At 59.0% G+C, this 13008-nt stretch overlaps 1 protein-coding gene across 1 annotated transcript; it reads right to left on the minus strand.

The window, feature by feature from the left end:
* Positions 1–984: 984 nt before the first annotated feature.
* Positions 985–5244, minus strand: LOC131093391 (uncharacterized). The gene is made up of 5 exons (XM_058040543.1): positions 5088–5244; positions 4371–4672; positions 3864–3990; positions 2465–3442; positions 985–2062 (listed from the first exon to the last, which is right to left on the minus strand). Exons 1-5 carry the CDS (start codon positions 5100–5102, stop codon positions 1832–1834), a joined length of 1653 nt encoding a protein of 550 aa, XP_057896526.1. The 5' UTR covers positions 5103–5244; the 3' UTR covers positions 985–1831.
* Positions 5245–13008: the final 7764 nt, after the last annotated feature.

Genomic DNA, 13008 nt, shown 5'->3' on the forward strand with positions numbered 1-13008 from the left:
TGTGTGTTGTGACTGTCTGGCAAGGGCCATGGGTTTTTCTTAGTAGTACAGGATGGCATAACAAAGGGATTGATCAGCCTGCTGCAATCATGGAGTCAATGCTCATTATTCCCCGCTGGGCACCGCTGCTACAAGAGGGACTGATGATTTTTCTTTCAGCACCGGACAGTCCTTTTTCCAATGCCCCCATTTCTTACAGGATGCACTCTGAGCCTTCTCCACAGGGGAAGCTTTCTTGGGTCACTTTTCCTGAGTTGCCTTCTTGCTAGGTCGGGATTAACTCTTTCAGTTGGGCCCCTGTCTCAAAACACCTTCCAGGCAACCTCCAGCAGTTTATCCATGTCTGGAACTACCTTTGTCTTTTCTTCTTATATCATTTGAAGCCTGACCCACACAAAACAAAACCAGATCTGCTTTGCCATCAACTGACTCAGGATCCACATCTGTATATTTGATGGCGGTTTCTCTTCACCTGTTTAAAAAAATCAGTGCGTGATTCATCATTTTGCCTCACTTGGTGAAGCTTTGCCAAATTTACAGCTTTAGAGACCCCATGTTTTAACCCACATTCCACGAGGCTTTGGTATCATTTTAATTTTGCCATCTGCTCGGGTGTATTTCCATCCCACCCAGGGTTTTCAAAGGGAAATATCTGTGACAGCGCCTTGAAGCAGCTCCCTGGCTGTGCTCCCCTCAAGAAATGTTGGGATGGATTTATTGACCACTCGTCTCTCAGTGGGGTCAGTGATGTGTCTGACACAGAGCACAGATCAGCCCAGTCTAGTCTTTATAGATGGTATTAATTAGTAATTAATAGGCTGTACGGTGCACAAATGAACTGATGGATTATATTGCACCAACCAGCAGCTACAAGGAATCATTGATAATCAATATCAGTATCAAATGTCACCATTAGGTTGGATGTGTATGTCACACACATGTAATCAGGGTCCAAGAAGATAAAGTTTTTTATTCTGCATGTTGTCCAGTTTATATACTCTTAACAAAGCTTGATATTAATTGGTGCAAAGCAAGTAGTGTCAATATAAGTGGCAAAAGTTTTACAGAAATTTAATAAGGCACGTATACATGTACTTAGGCACATAGTGTAGCTAACAAAAATTTCCATCTATCTTTTCCAAACCGTTTCCATGCTGACGGCCTTGTCATTCCCTTGCTATGGATACATTTAGTAACCATCAATTGTTACTTCTTCTCTTAACTCAGCTTTGCTTGCAGGCCAGCTGTCAAAGCCCCTCCATAATCAAACTGCTGGTGATTCATAACAATGCGGAAAAGCCAATACAGAAATGCAGAAGCCAGTTAGTGTCGTTTATAACCCATCTCTGCTGCAGGCACAGTGAAAAGCTGGAAGATCTTGATGGGACTTATTCACCCCTGTCCCTGAGTGTCCCCAGAATGTCCCTGAGTGTCCCCAGTGACATTACCCTGGGAATTCCCATCAGGCTTTGGGTCAATTTCAGTGAAAATTCCCAGAAAATTCCCTATATTTGTTTCAAATCCTACATGGCAAGGCAGAAAAAAGGACAGCCATGTCCCTGATGATGTCACTGCCCTGATGATGTCACATTGGGGACATCACTGTCCCTGCAGCAGATTCGGGATGTCCTCAGCAGCTCTTTGGCACAGCTCAGCTACCGCGCGGGCGATGGAGCCATTGGTGTCACCACACCTGAAGATGGTGTGGATGTCCCCAAGTGCCCCCACCAAGTGGTCCCTGGCCAGGAGGCTGCTGGCCACCCACAGCCACTCAGCCCTGGTCACCTTGGCTGCCAAAGCAGTGCGGAAATGGCGGCACGGGAGAACACTGTTATGCTTGATGGCCCCTCTGGTCAGCTGGGCCCAGCTGTCCTCCAACGTGGACACCGACCTGTGCCACTCGCTGGCCACCATGGTCACCTGGTCCCTTCTCACCCCAGGTGGTCAACGCGGTGTTCTCGTAGGTGGCCAGGGCCGGGCACAGAGAGGTGGAAGCGTCAGCAAGATCGGAGTTGAGACAGATGGAGTCATCAGTGTTGTGGTTCAGCAGGGCCACGTTCAGCTGGCGAAGAGACAGGGGAGGTGTCAGGGACGTGGCGGCACTTGTGGCCTCCTGGAGTGGCCCCTGTGTCCTCCCGGGTTCCCCTTTGTCCCCTCTGTCCCTTTGTCGGCGTCTTGTCCCCTCTGCGGCCACTGCTGTCCCCTATGCCACCCCTCACTGTCCTGTCTGCCGCTCCCCACCAGCCCCCGTGTCCCCTCCTCTCCACTGTTCCCCCCATCCCCCACTGCCCCTCCCCCCCATTTCCCCTCCACTCCTCTGTCACCTCCCCCTTCCCGCCACTCCCTCCTGTCCCCTTTGACATCCCCTGTCCCCTCCTGCCACCCCCCGTGTCCCCTCCATCCCCTATTGCCCCTTCCCCTGCCCCGTGTCCCCCTCTCTACCCCCACAAACCCCTCATCGCACCTCTTGGGGCTCCGTGCTCACTGGGGACATCTCAGGGATGCTCTGAGGATGCTCCGGGGGTTGAAGGAGCCTTGGGATGCCTTCAGTGGCTCTTCGGCACTGCTCGGCCACCTCACTGACACTGGGGCTGGCACGACCACCATTGGACAAGAACTTGGTGATGTTGTCAATTGCCCCCACCAGGTGACCCTTGGCCAGGTGGGCATTGGCCTCCCACAGCCACTCGGCTTTGGCCACCTTGGCCACCAATTCCTCAGGGACATTGGGGGGCTCGTCGTTCATGCTCTCCAGGGCATCCACAATGTCCCCAACCCTGCGCTGCAGCTTCCGGGGGAACGCGGTGGCTTCGTCACATGCGGCCACCAAGCGCTCCAGCAGCCCCAGGGCCGCCTCCACCCGCTGTCTCATCATGGTGGCCCTTCTTGCCTTGCTGGCAGCCACCCTGGCCTCTCTCTTCACCCGGGTTTTCCGCCTGGCCCTCTCATCCTTGCCCAGCCCCACCACCATGCGTTCCCGAGCTGCCCCATAACGGGCAGCCCGTGCCTGCTGCTCCCTGGCCCGGGCGGTGGCCTCCTCAGTGGCCGCCTCGGCGGCCAATTCCCTGCAGATGCTGAGGAGCTCGGGGGCTGCCCTGGCCACCTCGGCGCTGTTCTCCAATTGCCCGTTCAGCGACCCCAGCCAGTGCCAGGCCTCCAGTACCACATGGCGCCAGTTGGTCCATTGGGTGTGCTGGTAGGCGGCCAGAGCCATGCTCAGGGAGGCGGGAGGGGCTTTATCGTTGGAGGTGACATTGCGGCGCCACCATGGGTCTTGAATGGACTTCATGGTGGCCCCCAGCTTCATGCAGAAGTCCACCAGCTTCGAGTACAGGTACTCTAGGGACTTGAGCCGCTTTGTGTCCCGCCTGGGCAGGATGTCCGCCTGCTTGCCCAGGATGGCCACCATGGTGACCTGCGGCAGCAGCAGGGCTGGGGACAGCTGGGGAGGGGACAGGGGAGGTGTCAGGGACCTGGTGGCACTTACGGCTCCCTGTGGTGACCCCTGCCACTGAGGGATCCCCTTTGTCCCCTCAATCCCTTTGTCAGCCTCTTGTTCCCTCTGCCACCCCCTGCCCCTCCCCTCGTAACCTCTCCCAGCCCCTGCCCTCCTGCAGTCCCCTCTGCCACCACCACCACCCCAGTGTCCCCTCCCTGCCGTGTCCCCCCCATTCCCCACTGCACCCTCCTCCCTCATGTCCCTTCCCCTCTCTATCACCTCCCCCCTTCCAGCCACTCCCTCCTGTCCCCCATGCAACCTCCTGTCCCCTCCTGCCACCCCCGTGTTTCCTCCATCCCCAGTAATGGCCTCCTCCCCCTCAGTGTCCCCTCTGTCCCCCTGTCCCCACCCCCACCCATCGCACCTCCTGGGGCTCCCCGCTCACTGGGGACACCTGGGGGTTGCTCTGGGAACGCTCCGGCGATCGGAGGGGCCTTGGGATGTCATCAACGGCTCTTAGGCACCAGTCAGCCTCATCATAGGCAAGGGAGCTGTCGGGACAAATGGTGAAAGAGAACTCAATGAGATGTTGTCAACCGCTCTCTCCAGGAAATCCTTGACTAGGTGGCCACTAGCCCCCCACAGCTGCTCGGCCACGGCCACCTTGGCCACCAAGACATTGCGCACTTTGCGGGATGACTTATTTTTACCCCCAAAAGTGGTCTTGGTGTCCCTGAGCAGGCGCTGCAGCTTGGGGGAGAAAGCGGTGGCTTCGTCACACGCGGCCACCAAGCGCTCCAGCAGCCCCAGGGCCGCCTCCACCCGCTGTCTCTCCATGGTGGCCCTTGTTGCCTCGCTGGCAGCCACCTCAGTGGCCGTCTCCCTGCAGGCTTTGCAGAGCTTGGTGGCCTTCCTGGCCAGCTGGACCCACCTGTACAGAAGTCGAGACATGAACAGTTCCTCCACTTCCACTGTCATACGCCTGTGCCAGGCCCATGGGTTGCTCTTGTAGACGCTCAGGAAGGCGACAAGGTTATCACCATCGAAGGCGGCAGTGCGGTGCCCCCAAGTGGCAGCAATGTACACCAGGTGCTTCTGAAGCTCACTGGTGGAGCTCGATTTCCACTCTCTCTCTAATCTGCGCAACAGCGTCTCCTTCTCTAGGTAGAACGCGGTGTCCAGCCCCGTGATGGACAGCATGGTGACCCGTGGCTGCAGCAGGGCCTGGAACCGCTGGGCAGGGGACAGGGGAGGTGTCACGGACCTGGTGGCACTTGCGGCCTCCTACGGTAGCCCCTGTGCCCTCCCAGGCTCCCCTTTGTCCTCTCCCTGGAGGGCTCTGCTGTCCCCTCTGTCCCTCTGTCACCCCCTTGTCCCCTCTTTGTCCCCCCTTTGCCACCCCCACCGTTCCCCACTGTCCCCTTTCACCATCCCCTGTTGTACCCCCCTTCCACCCCTCTGTCACCTCCCCCCTTCCTGCCACTCCCGCCTGTCCCCTTTGCGCCCCCCTGTCCCCTCCCGCCACCGCCCGTGTCCTCCCCATGCCCCACTGTTCCTTCTTCCCCATTGTCTCCGCTACCGGCCGGGTCCCCGCCCCACCCCGTCCCCGCTATCCCCTCCGTGTCACCTCTCCCCCTTCCTGTCGCACCTCTTGGAGCTCCATCGTCACTGGGGACACCTTGGGGACACTCGGGTGGCGAACGAGTCCCGGGACAGGCGCCGGTCCAGGCACAGAACCGGCCCCGCTGGCGGTGCCCGTGGTAATGGCGGAGCAATCGCGCGAGGGGCGCCAAAGGGACGGGGCGAGGTCACCGCCCGCCCTTTCCGGTACCGCTCCAATGCATGGGTGGCTGCTTCGGCTCGATCCCAGGGGGTTTAGGCTCCATCCCCAGGGGATTTAGGCTCCATCTCGCCATTTCCAGGCGGATTCCGCCGTTCCCGGCCGCATTTAGGAGCCCACAGAGTTGCCGTCACTCAAATTGGCGTCCTGATTCTCTCGCGAGACCTGTGGCGAGAAGCGCCAAAAGCCGCGCGGACCAATCAGAAGCTGTGCCTGGCAGAAGTAGTCAGAAGTCCCCCCCAGGCGGCGGCCCGGGGCGGCCGCTGTCGTCAGAGCCGCGCTGCATTGTGGGCATTGTGGTCCCGGTGGGGCCCAGCGGAGGCGCAGCGGGGCCGAGGCCGCGGGGGGCGGGGCGGGAATTTGGGGGCGCCGAGGGAGCCCCGGGACCGCCCCCCCCGGCAGCGCGGGATGGGCGACAGCGACCGCGGTCAGCACCGGGAGCTGGGGGGGGCGGTGAGGAGGGGGTTGAGGGGATTATGAGGGGAATGGGGACGGCTGAGGAGATGTGAGGGGATCTGGGGGGTCCTGAGGGGGTTTGGTGGGGTTGTGAGGGGAAGTGAGGGGATTTGGGGGGTCCTGAGGGGATTTGAGCAGGGTCCGGAGGGAGAATCCGGGGTCGTGAGGGCATTTGGGGGTTTCTGAGAGGGACTGGGGGGTTCCTGAAGGGATGTGAGAGGTTCTGAGGGGATTTGGGAGGTCTTGAGAGGGTTTGTGGGGTCCTGAGGGAGATTTGGGGGTCCTGAGGGAGATTTGGGGGTCCTGAGGGGATTTGGGGCGATATGAGGGGGTTTGTGGGCTCCTGAGGGAAAACCGGGGCTCCTGAGGGGATCTGGGGGATTCTGAGGCGGACTGGGGGGTCCTGAGGGAGAATTTGGGTTCCTGAGGAGAAACTGGGAGTCCTGAGGGGATCTGGGGGGTCCTGAGGGGATCTGGAGGTCCTGAGTGGATGTGAGGGGCCATGAGGGGATTTGGGAGGCATCTGAGGGGATTTGGGGGGTTTTGGAGGGTTCTGTGGGGAAATGGGGGGTCCTGAGTGGCTGTGAGGGGTCATGAGGAGATGTGGGGGATCCTGAGGGGTTTTGGGGGTCACTGAGGGAGAACCGGGGTTCCTGAAGGAGTTTAGGGGGGTTGTGTGGGGGTTTGGGGTGCTGAGGGGATTTGGGGGGGTCCTGAGGGAGAACTGGGGTTCCCGAGGGGCTTTGGAGTGGATTTGGGGGCCTTCTGAGGGAGAATTGAGGGCCCTGGAGGGGCTTGTGGAGATTTTGGGGGGGTCGCTATGGAGAATTGGGGTTGTGAGAGGATTTGAGGGGGATTTTGGGTGGTCCTGAGGGGATCTGGAGGGGGCCCTGCAGGAATCTGGGGGGAGATTTTAAGGGGTCCTGAGGAGATTTTGGGGGGTCCCGACTGGGTGTTGGGCATCCCGAGTAAATCTGGGCGGTCCTACAGGGATTTGAGCCTCCCTGACTGGATTTGGGTCAATTTTGTGGGGATTTGGGGTCATTATATGGTCCCTGACTGGAGTTTCGATTTTTTTTTTTTGGGTGGAGGGCAATTTTGGGGTATTTTTGGAGTATTTCGTGGTCCTTGACCGGAGTTTGGGGGGATTTGGGTTTTTTTGGGGGTAATTTCGGGGTAATTTCACCCCCATTGCTTGCCGGCCCCTTCCCGCCCAAACTCAGCCCACGCACCCTCCGCTCTCCATTGGCCGCCGCTCCCGGGGCCCCGCCCCCTTTCCACGCCCCCACTCCTTGCCGGCCCCTTCCCGCCCACTCCCAGGCCACGCCCCCTCCGCTCTCCATTGGCCGGTGCTCCCGGAGCCGCGCCCCTTTTCCCACGCTCCCATTCATAATCCTATCTAACCCTCCCGCTCACCCCCTCCCCATTGGCCACCCCGCGCGGCCCCGCCCTGCTGTGGGCGTGGCTACAAGACCGATCGGCGTTTATTGAAAGGCTCCGCTCAGCGGCGGCCCCGGGGGGTGGAGCCAGCCCGGCCCCACCGGGGGGGCTCGGGGGGTCCTGGGGGGCCCGGGGGGACTCAGGGGGGCCCCGGGGGGTGGAGCCAGCCCGGCCCCGGCGGGGCCCAACGCGGGCCGGGGGCTCGGGGGGGCCGAGAGGGGAGGGGCTGGGGTCGTTTCGGGGGGGTTCAACCAATGGGGGGGAGGCCCGGGGGGTGCCGAAGTGGGGGGTGGGGTCTGGTGAGTGTGGGGGGGTCCCATGGATTGGGGGGTCCTGGTGAGTGTGGGGGGGTCCCATGGATTGGGGGGTCCTGGTGAGTGTGGGGGGGTCCCATGGATTGGGGGGTCCTGGTGAGTGTGGGGGGGTCCCATGGATTGGGGGGTCCTGGTGAGTGTGGGGGTTCTGGTGAGTGTGGGGGGGGGGTCCCATGGATTGGGGGGTCCTGGTGAGTGGGGGGCGGTGAGGTGGGGGTCCCATGGATGGTGCAGGGGCGGTGAGTGGGGGGTCCTGGCGCACTGGGGGGGGGTCTCATGGACTGGGGGCGTCCCAGCGTTTTGGGGGTGTCGGTGAAGGGGGGAGGCAGTGAATGGGGGGGGTCCCGGTAAATTGGGAGGGGTCCCTGGTGATAACGAGGGGGGGGTCACAGGATTGAGCCCCAAGGGACCCCCCGGTGCTGGGGACCCCCCTGTGCCCCCCCAGCGCTCGGAGCCCCCCCGGTCCCGCTCTGGGCCCCCCCCCCAGTCCCGGTGCTGTTCCCGGGGGGGTCAAAAGGGAGGGGGCGGAACCCCCGTGATGGGGGGGGGGCACAAAGGGGGGTCCGGGCCCGGTGCTCGGGGAGGGGTCGGTACACGAGGGGGGGTCCGGTCCCAGTCCCGGTGCTCGGGGGTGGCGCTGCCCGGGGGGTCCCGGTGCCCGGGGGGGTCCCGGGTTTCAAGGGGGGGTCCAGTCCCAGTCCCGGTGCTCGGTGAGGGGGGGTCAATGCACGGGGGGGGTCCCGGTGCTCGAGGAGGGTCCAGTCCCGGTGCTGGTGCACGAGGGGGGGGCGGTGCACGGTGATTCGGGGGGGTCTCCGGTGCTCGGTGATTCGGGGGGGGGTCTCTGGTGGTCCCGGTGCACGGAGGGGGGGGTCCCGGTGTTCGGTGATTTAGGGGGGGGGGGGGTCTCCGGTGGTTCCGGTGCCCGAGGCTGGCGATGTTTGAGGGGGGGTCCGGTGGTCTCGGTGATTCGGGGGGGGTTTCCGGTGGTCCCGGTGCACAATGTGGGGGTCAATGCTCGAGGGGGGGGTCCCGGTGCTCGGTGACGGCGCTGATTGATGGGGGGGGGGTCTCCGGTGGTCCCGAGGGGGGAGGGAAACTCGAGGGTCCTGATGGGTCCTGAGGGGGGGGTCCCGGTGCACGAGGACGGTGAAATTCGGGGGTCCCGGTGCTCGAGGGGGGGGGGGTCCCGGTGGGTGCCCGAGGGCAGAGAGACCCCGGTGACACCAGGGACCCGCTGGGCCAGGCCTGGTGACACTCGGGGGGCTCCTGGTGGCACAAAGACCCCCCCCCAATTTCTCCTGCAGGAGGTCCTGGTGACACGAGGAGCTGGTGGCACTCGGGGGGCTCTTGGTGACAAGAGGAGCTGGTGGCCACTCGGAGCCCCCCAAATTCCTCTTGGTGACACTGGGGGGGCTCTGGCACACGAGGACCCCCCAAATTCCTCTTGGTGACACGAGGACGTGGTGGCACTCGGGGGGCTCTTGGTGACACCAGGAGCTGGTGGCACTCGGAGCCCCCCAAATTCCTCAGGGTGACACTCGGAGCCCTCGGTGAGGAGCTGGTGACATTCGGGGGGCTCTGGCACACGAGGACCCCCCAAATTCCTCTTGGTGACATGAGGTGATGGTGGCACAAGGGGCCCTTGGCAGGGGGACCCCAAAACTCTCGCTCGGGGACCCCAAATTCTCACATGGGGACCCCCAATTCCTGGAACGGGGACCCCAAAATTCTCACACGGGGACCCCAAAATCCACACAGAGACCCCAATTCTTGGAACGAGGACCCCAAATTGTTGCATGGGGACCCCAAATTCCTGACATGGGGACCTCAAATTCTCACACGGGGACTCCAAATTCTCACATGGGGACCCCAATTCCTGGAACGGGAACCCCAAATTCCTGACATGGGGACCTCAAATTCTCACACGGGGACTCCAAATTCTCACACGGGAACCCCAAATTCTCAAACGGGGACCCCAAATTCCTGACATGGGGACCCCCAAATCGTCACACGGGGACCCCAATTCCTGGAACGAGGACCCCAAAATCCGCAAGGGGACCCCAAAATTCTCACACGGGGACCCCAAAATTCTCGCACGGAGACCCCAAAATTCTCACACGGGGACCCCAAATTGTCGCACGGGGACCCCCAATTCCTGGCCCGCCCCCCCCCGTTTCCCCGCGCGAGGAGCCCTTTGCACGAGGATCTGCTGCACGAGGACCCCCCCCCCAAAAATTCCTCGCGCAAACCCCCCCGAATTCCTCGCGTGACAGAGACCCCCCCCCCAAACGCGAGCCCCCCTCGCCTCCTCCTCCTCCTCCTCCTCCTCCTCCTCCTCACCCCGGGGGTCTCCGGGTGTTCCCCCCTCCCCCCCGCCCTCCCCTTTCCCCCTTTTTTCCCCCAGGGCTGGGGGGGTTTCGGGGGGACTCAAGGGGGGGTGCGGGTGCGGTTTGGTTCGAGGGGGGGGGGTCCCGGCGACCCCCGGGGCGGGGGTCAGTGCTCAGCAGCGGGGCCGCGCCGCTCGCAGCCGTTGGCCGTGATCGGGGGTGGCGGGGGCGGAGGCGGGGGCCGCCCGGGGACCCCCCCGGCCCCCCAAATCACACCCGGGTCTGCTGCACCCACGGCGGAAAGCTGCCTCTCCTGCAAGGCACCGAGGGGGCTCATTCACCCCCCCGCCCCGGCCAGCGCCGCCCTCAGTGTCCCCCGAGTGTCCCCTCAGTGTCCCCTCAATGTCCCCTCAGTGTCCCCTCAATGTCCCCGAGCGTCCCCGAGCGTCCCCCGCCCCACCCCGGGCGGGGCTCACTCACCTGCGGCACCGGCGCGGGGCCCTCGGGCCGGCCCCAAATCAACGCGAATGCACCCAAAAAACATCCCTGACCCGCCCCGGAGTTAACCCCGAACCCCTAAAATTAACCCTGACCCCCTAAATTAACCCTAAAATTAACCCTGACCCCCTAAAATTAACCCTAAAGTTAACTCTGAACCCCTCAAATTAACCCTAAAATTAACCCCGAACCCCTAAAATTAACCCTGAACTCCTAAAATTAACCCTAAAATTAACCCTAAAGTTAACCCTGACCCCCTCAAATTAACCTTGAACCCCTAAAGTTAACCCTGACCCCCTAAAATTAACCCTAAAATTAACTCAGAACCCCTCAAATTAACCCTGAACCCCTAAAATTAACCCTAAAGTTAACCCTGACCCCCTCAAATTAACCCTGAACCCCTAAAATTAACACTGAACCCCTAAAGTTAACCCTAAAATTAACTCTGAACCCCTAAAGTTAACCCTGACCCCCTAAAATTAACCCTAAAATTAACCTCGAACCCCTAAAATTAACCCTGACCCCTAAAGTTAACCCTAAAATTAACCCTGAACTCCTAAAATTAACCCTGAACCCCTAAAGTTAACCCTGACCCCCTAAAATTAACCCTAAAATTAACCCTGACCCCCTCAAATTAACCCTGAACCCCTAAAGTTAACCCTAAAATTAACTCTGAACCCCTAAAGTTAACCCTGACCCCCTAAAATTAACCCTAAAATTAACCCTGACCCTCTAAAATTAACCCTAAAATTAACCCTGACCCCCTAAAGTTAACCCTAAAGTTAACTCTGAACCCCTCAAATTAACCCTGAACCCCTAAAGTTAACCCTGACCCCCTAAAAATAACCCTAAAATTATCTCTGAACTCCTAAAATTAACCCTAAAATTAACCCTGAACCCCTAAAGTTAGCCCTGACCCCCTAAAAATAACACTCAAATTAACTCCCACCCCCTAAAATTAACACTGAACCCCTCAAATTAACCCTGAACCCCTAAAGTTAACCCTGACCCCCTAAAAATAACCCTAAAATTATCTCTGAACTCCTAAAATTAACCCTAAAATTAACCCTGAACCCCTAAAGTTAGCCCTGACCCCCTAAAAATAACCCTCAAATTAACTCCGACCCCCGAAAATTAACACTGAACCCCTCAAATTAACCCTGACCCCCTAAAATCAACCCAAACCCCTTAAAATTAACCCTGATCCCCTAAAATTAACTCTAAAATTAACCCTGACCCCCTAAAATTAACTCTAAAATTAACCCTGAACTCCTAAATTTAACCCTAACCCTCAAAGTAACCCTGACCCCCTAAAATTAACCCCAAAATTAACTCTGACCCCCTCAAATTAACCCCGACCCCCTAAAATAACCTCCACCCCTTAAAATTAACCCAAATCTCCTAAAAATAACCCTAAGCTCTAAAATAAACCCTGAACCCCTAAAGTTAACCCCGACCCCCTAAAATTAACCCTGACGCCCTAAAGTTAACCCTGACCCCCGAAAATTAACCCTGACCCCCTAAAGTTAACCCTGAACCCCTAAAATTACCCCCGACTCTCTAAAGTTAACCCTGAACCCCTAAAGATAACACTGAACCCCTCAAGTTAACCCTGAACCCCTAAAGATAACACTGAACCCCTCAAGTTAACCCTAGAATTAACCCTGACCCCTTAAAATTAACCCTGAACCCCTCAAATAAACCTCAATTCCCTGAAATTAACCCTAAAATTAATCCTGAACCCCACAAATTAACCCTGAACCTCTCAAATTAACCCCGGACCCCTAAAATTAATCCTGAATCCCTAAAATTAACCCCAAAATTAATCCGGACCCCCTAAAACTAACCCTGACCCCCGAAAATTAACCCCGACCCCTCAAATTAACCCTAAAATCAACCCCGACCCCCTAAAATTAACCCCGACCCCTTAAAATTAACCCTAAAGTTAACCCTGAACCCCTAAAATTAACCCTAAAGTTAAGCCTGAACCCTTAAAATTAACCCTAAAATTAACCCTGAACCCCTGAAATTAACCGTGACCCCCTAAAATTAACCCTAAAGTTAACCCTGAACCCCTGAAATTAACCCTGAACCCCTAAAATTAACACTAAAATTAACCCCGAACCCTTAAACTTAACCCCGAACCCCTCAAATCAACCCCGACCCTCAAAGTTTCACCCCAAAATTAACCCCAAAAATTGAAGGCGGGGCGCCCTCGGTTTGTCCCCACGCCCTCCCAAAATGGAGGAGATTGACCCCCAAAATTGTCCCCACCCCCACCCAAAATTGTCCCCAACCCCCTGAACTGTCCCCAACCCCCTGAAATGTCCCCAGCCCCCTTTGAACTGTCCCCAACCCCCCCAAAATGTCCCCAACCCCCCTGAACTGTCCCCACCCCCCCTGAATTGTCCCCATCCCCCCTGAATTGTCCCCAACCCCCCTGAACTGTCCCCACCCCCCCTGAATTGTCCCCAACCCCCCCCAAACTGTCCCAAACCCCGCCCCAAACTGTCCCCACCCACCCTGGTGACAGGACATGGCACACGGACACGGGTGTCACCTCCCCCCCGGTGAGATGGGGACAGACACAAGACACGAGGATGGTGACGGTGACGCGGCGCCAGCGCTGGGGGACATTTGGTGACAACCCCACCCCAACACCCCCCCCCCCCACCCCCCCACCAATGGGGA

Source organism: Melospiza georgiana, chromosome 25 (assembly GCF_028018845.1).
Source record: "Melospiza georgiana isolate bMelGeo1 chromosome 25, bMelGeo1.pri, whole genome shotgun sequence".
Taxonomy (NCBI): Eukaryota; Metazoa; Chordata; class Aves; order Passeriformes; family Passerellidae; genus Melospiza; species Melospiza georgiana.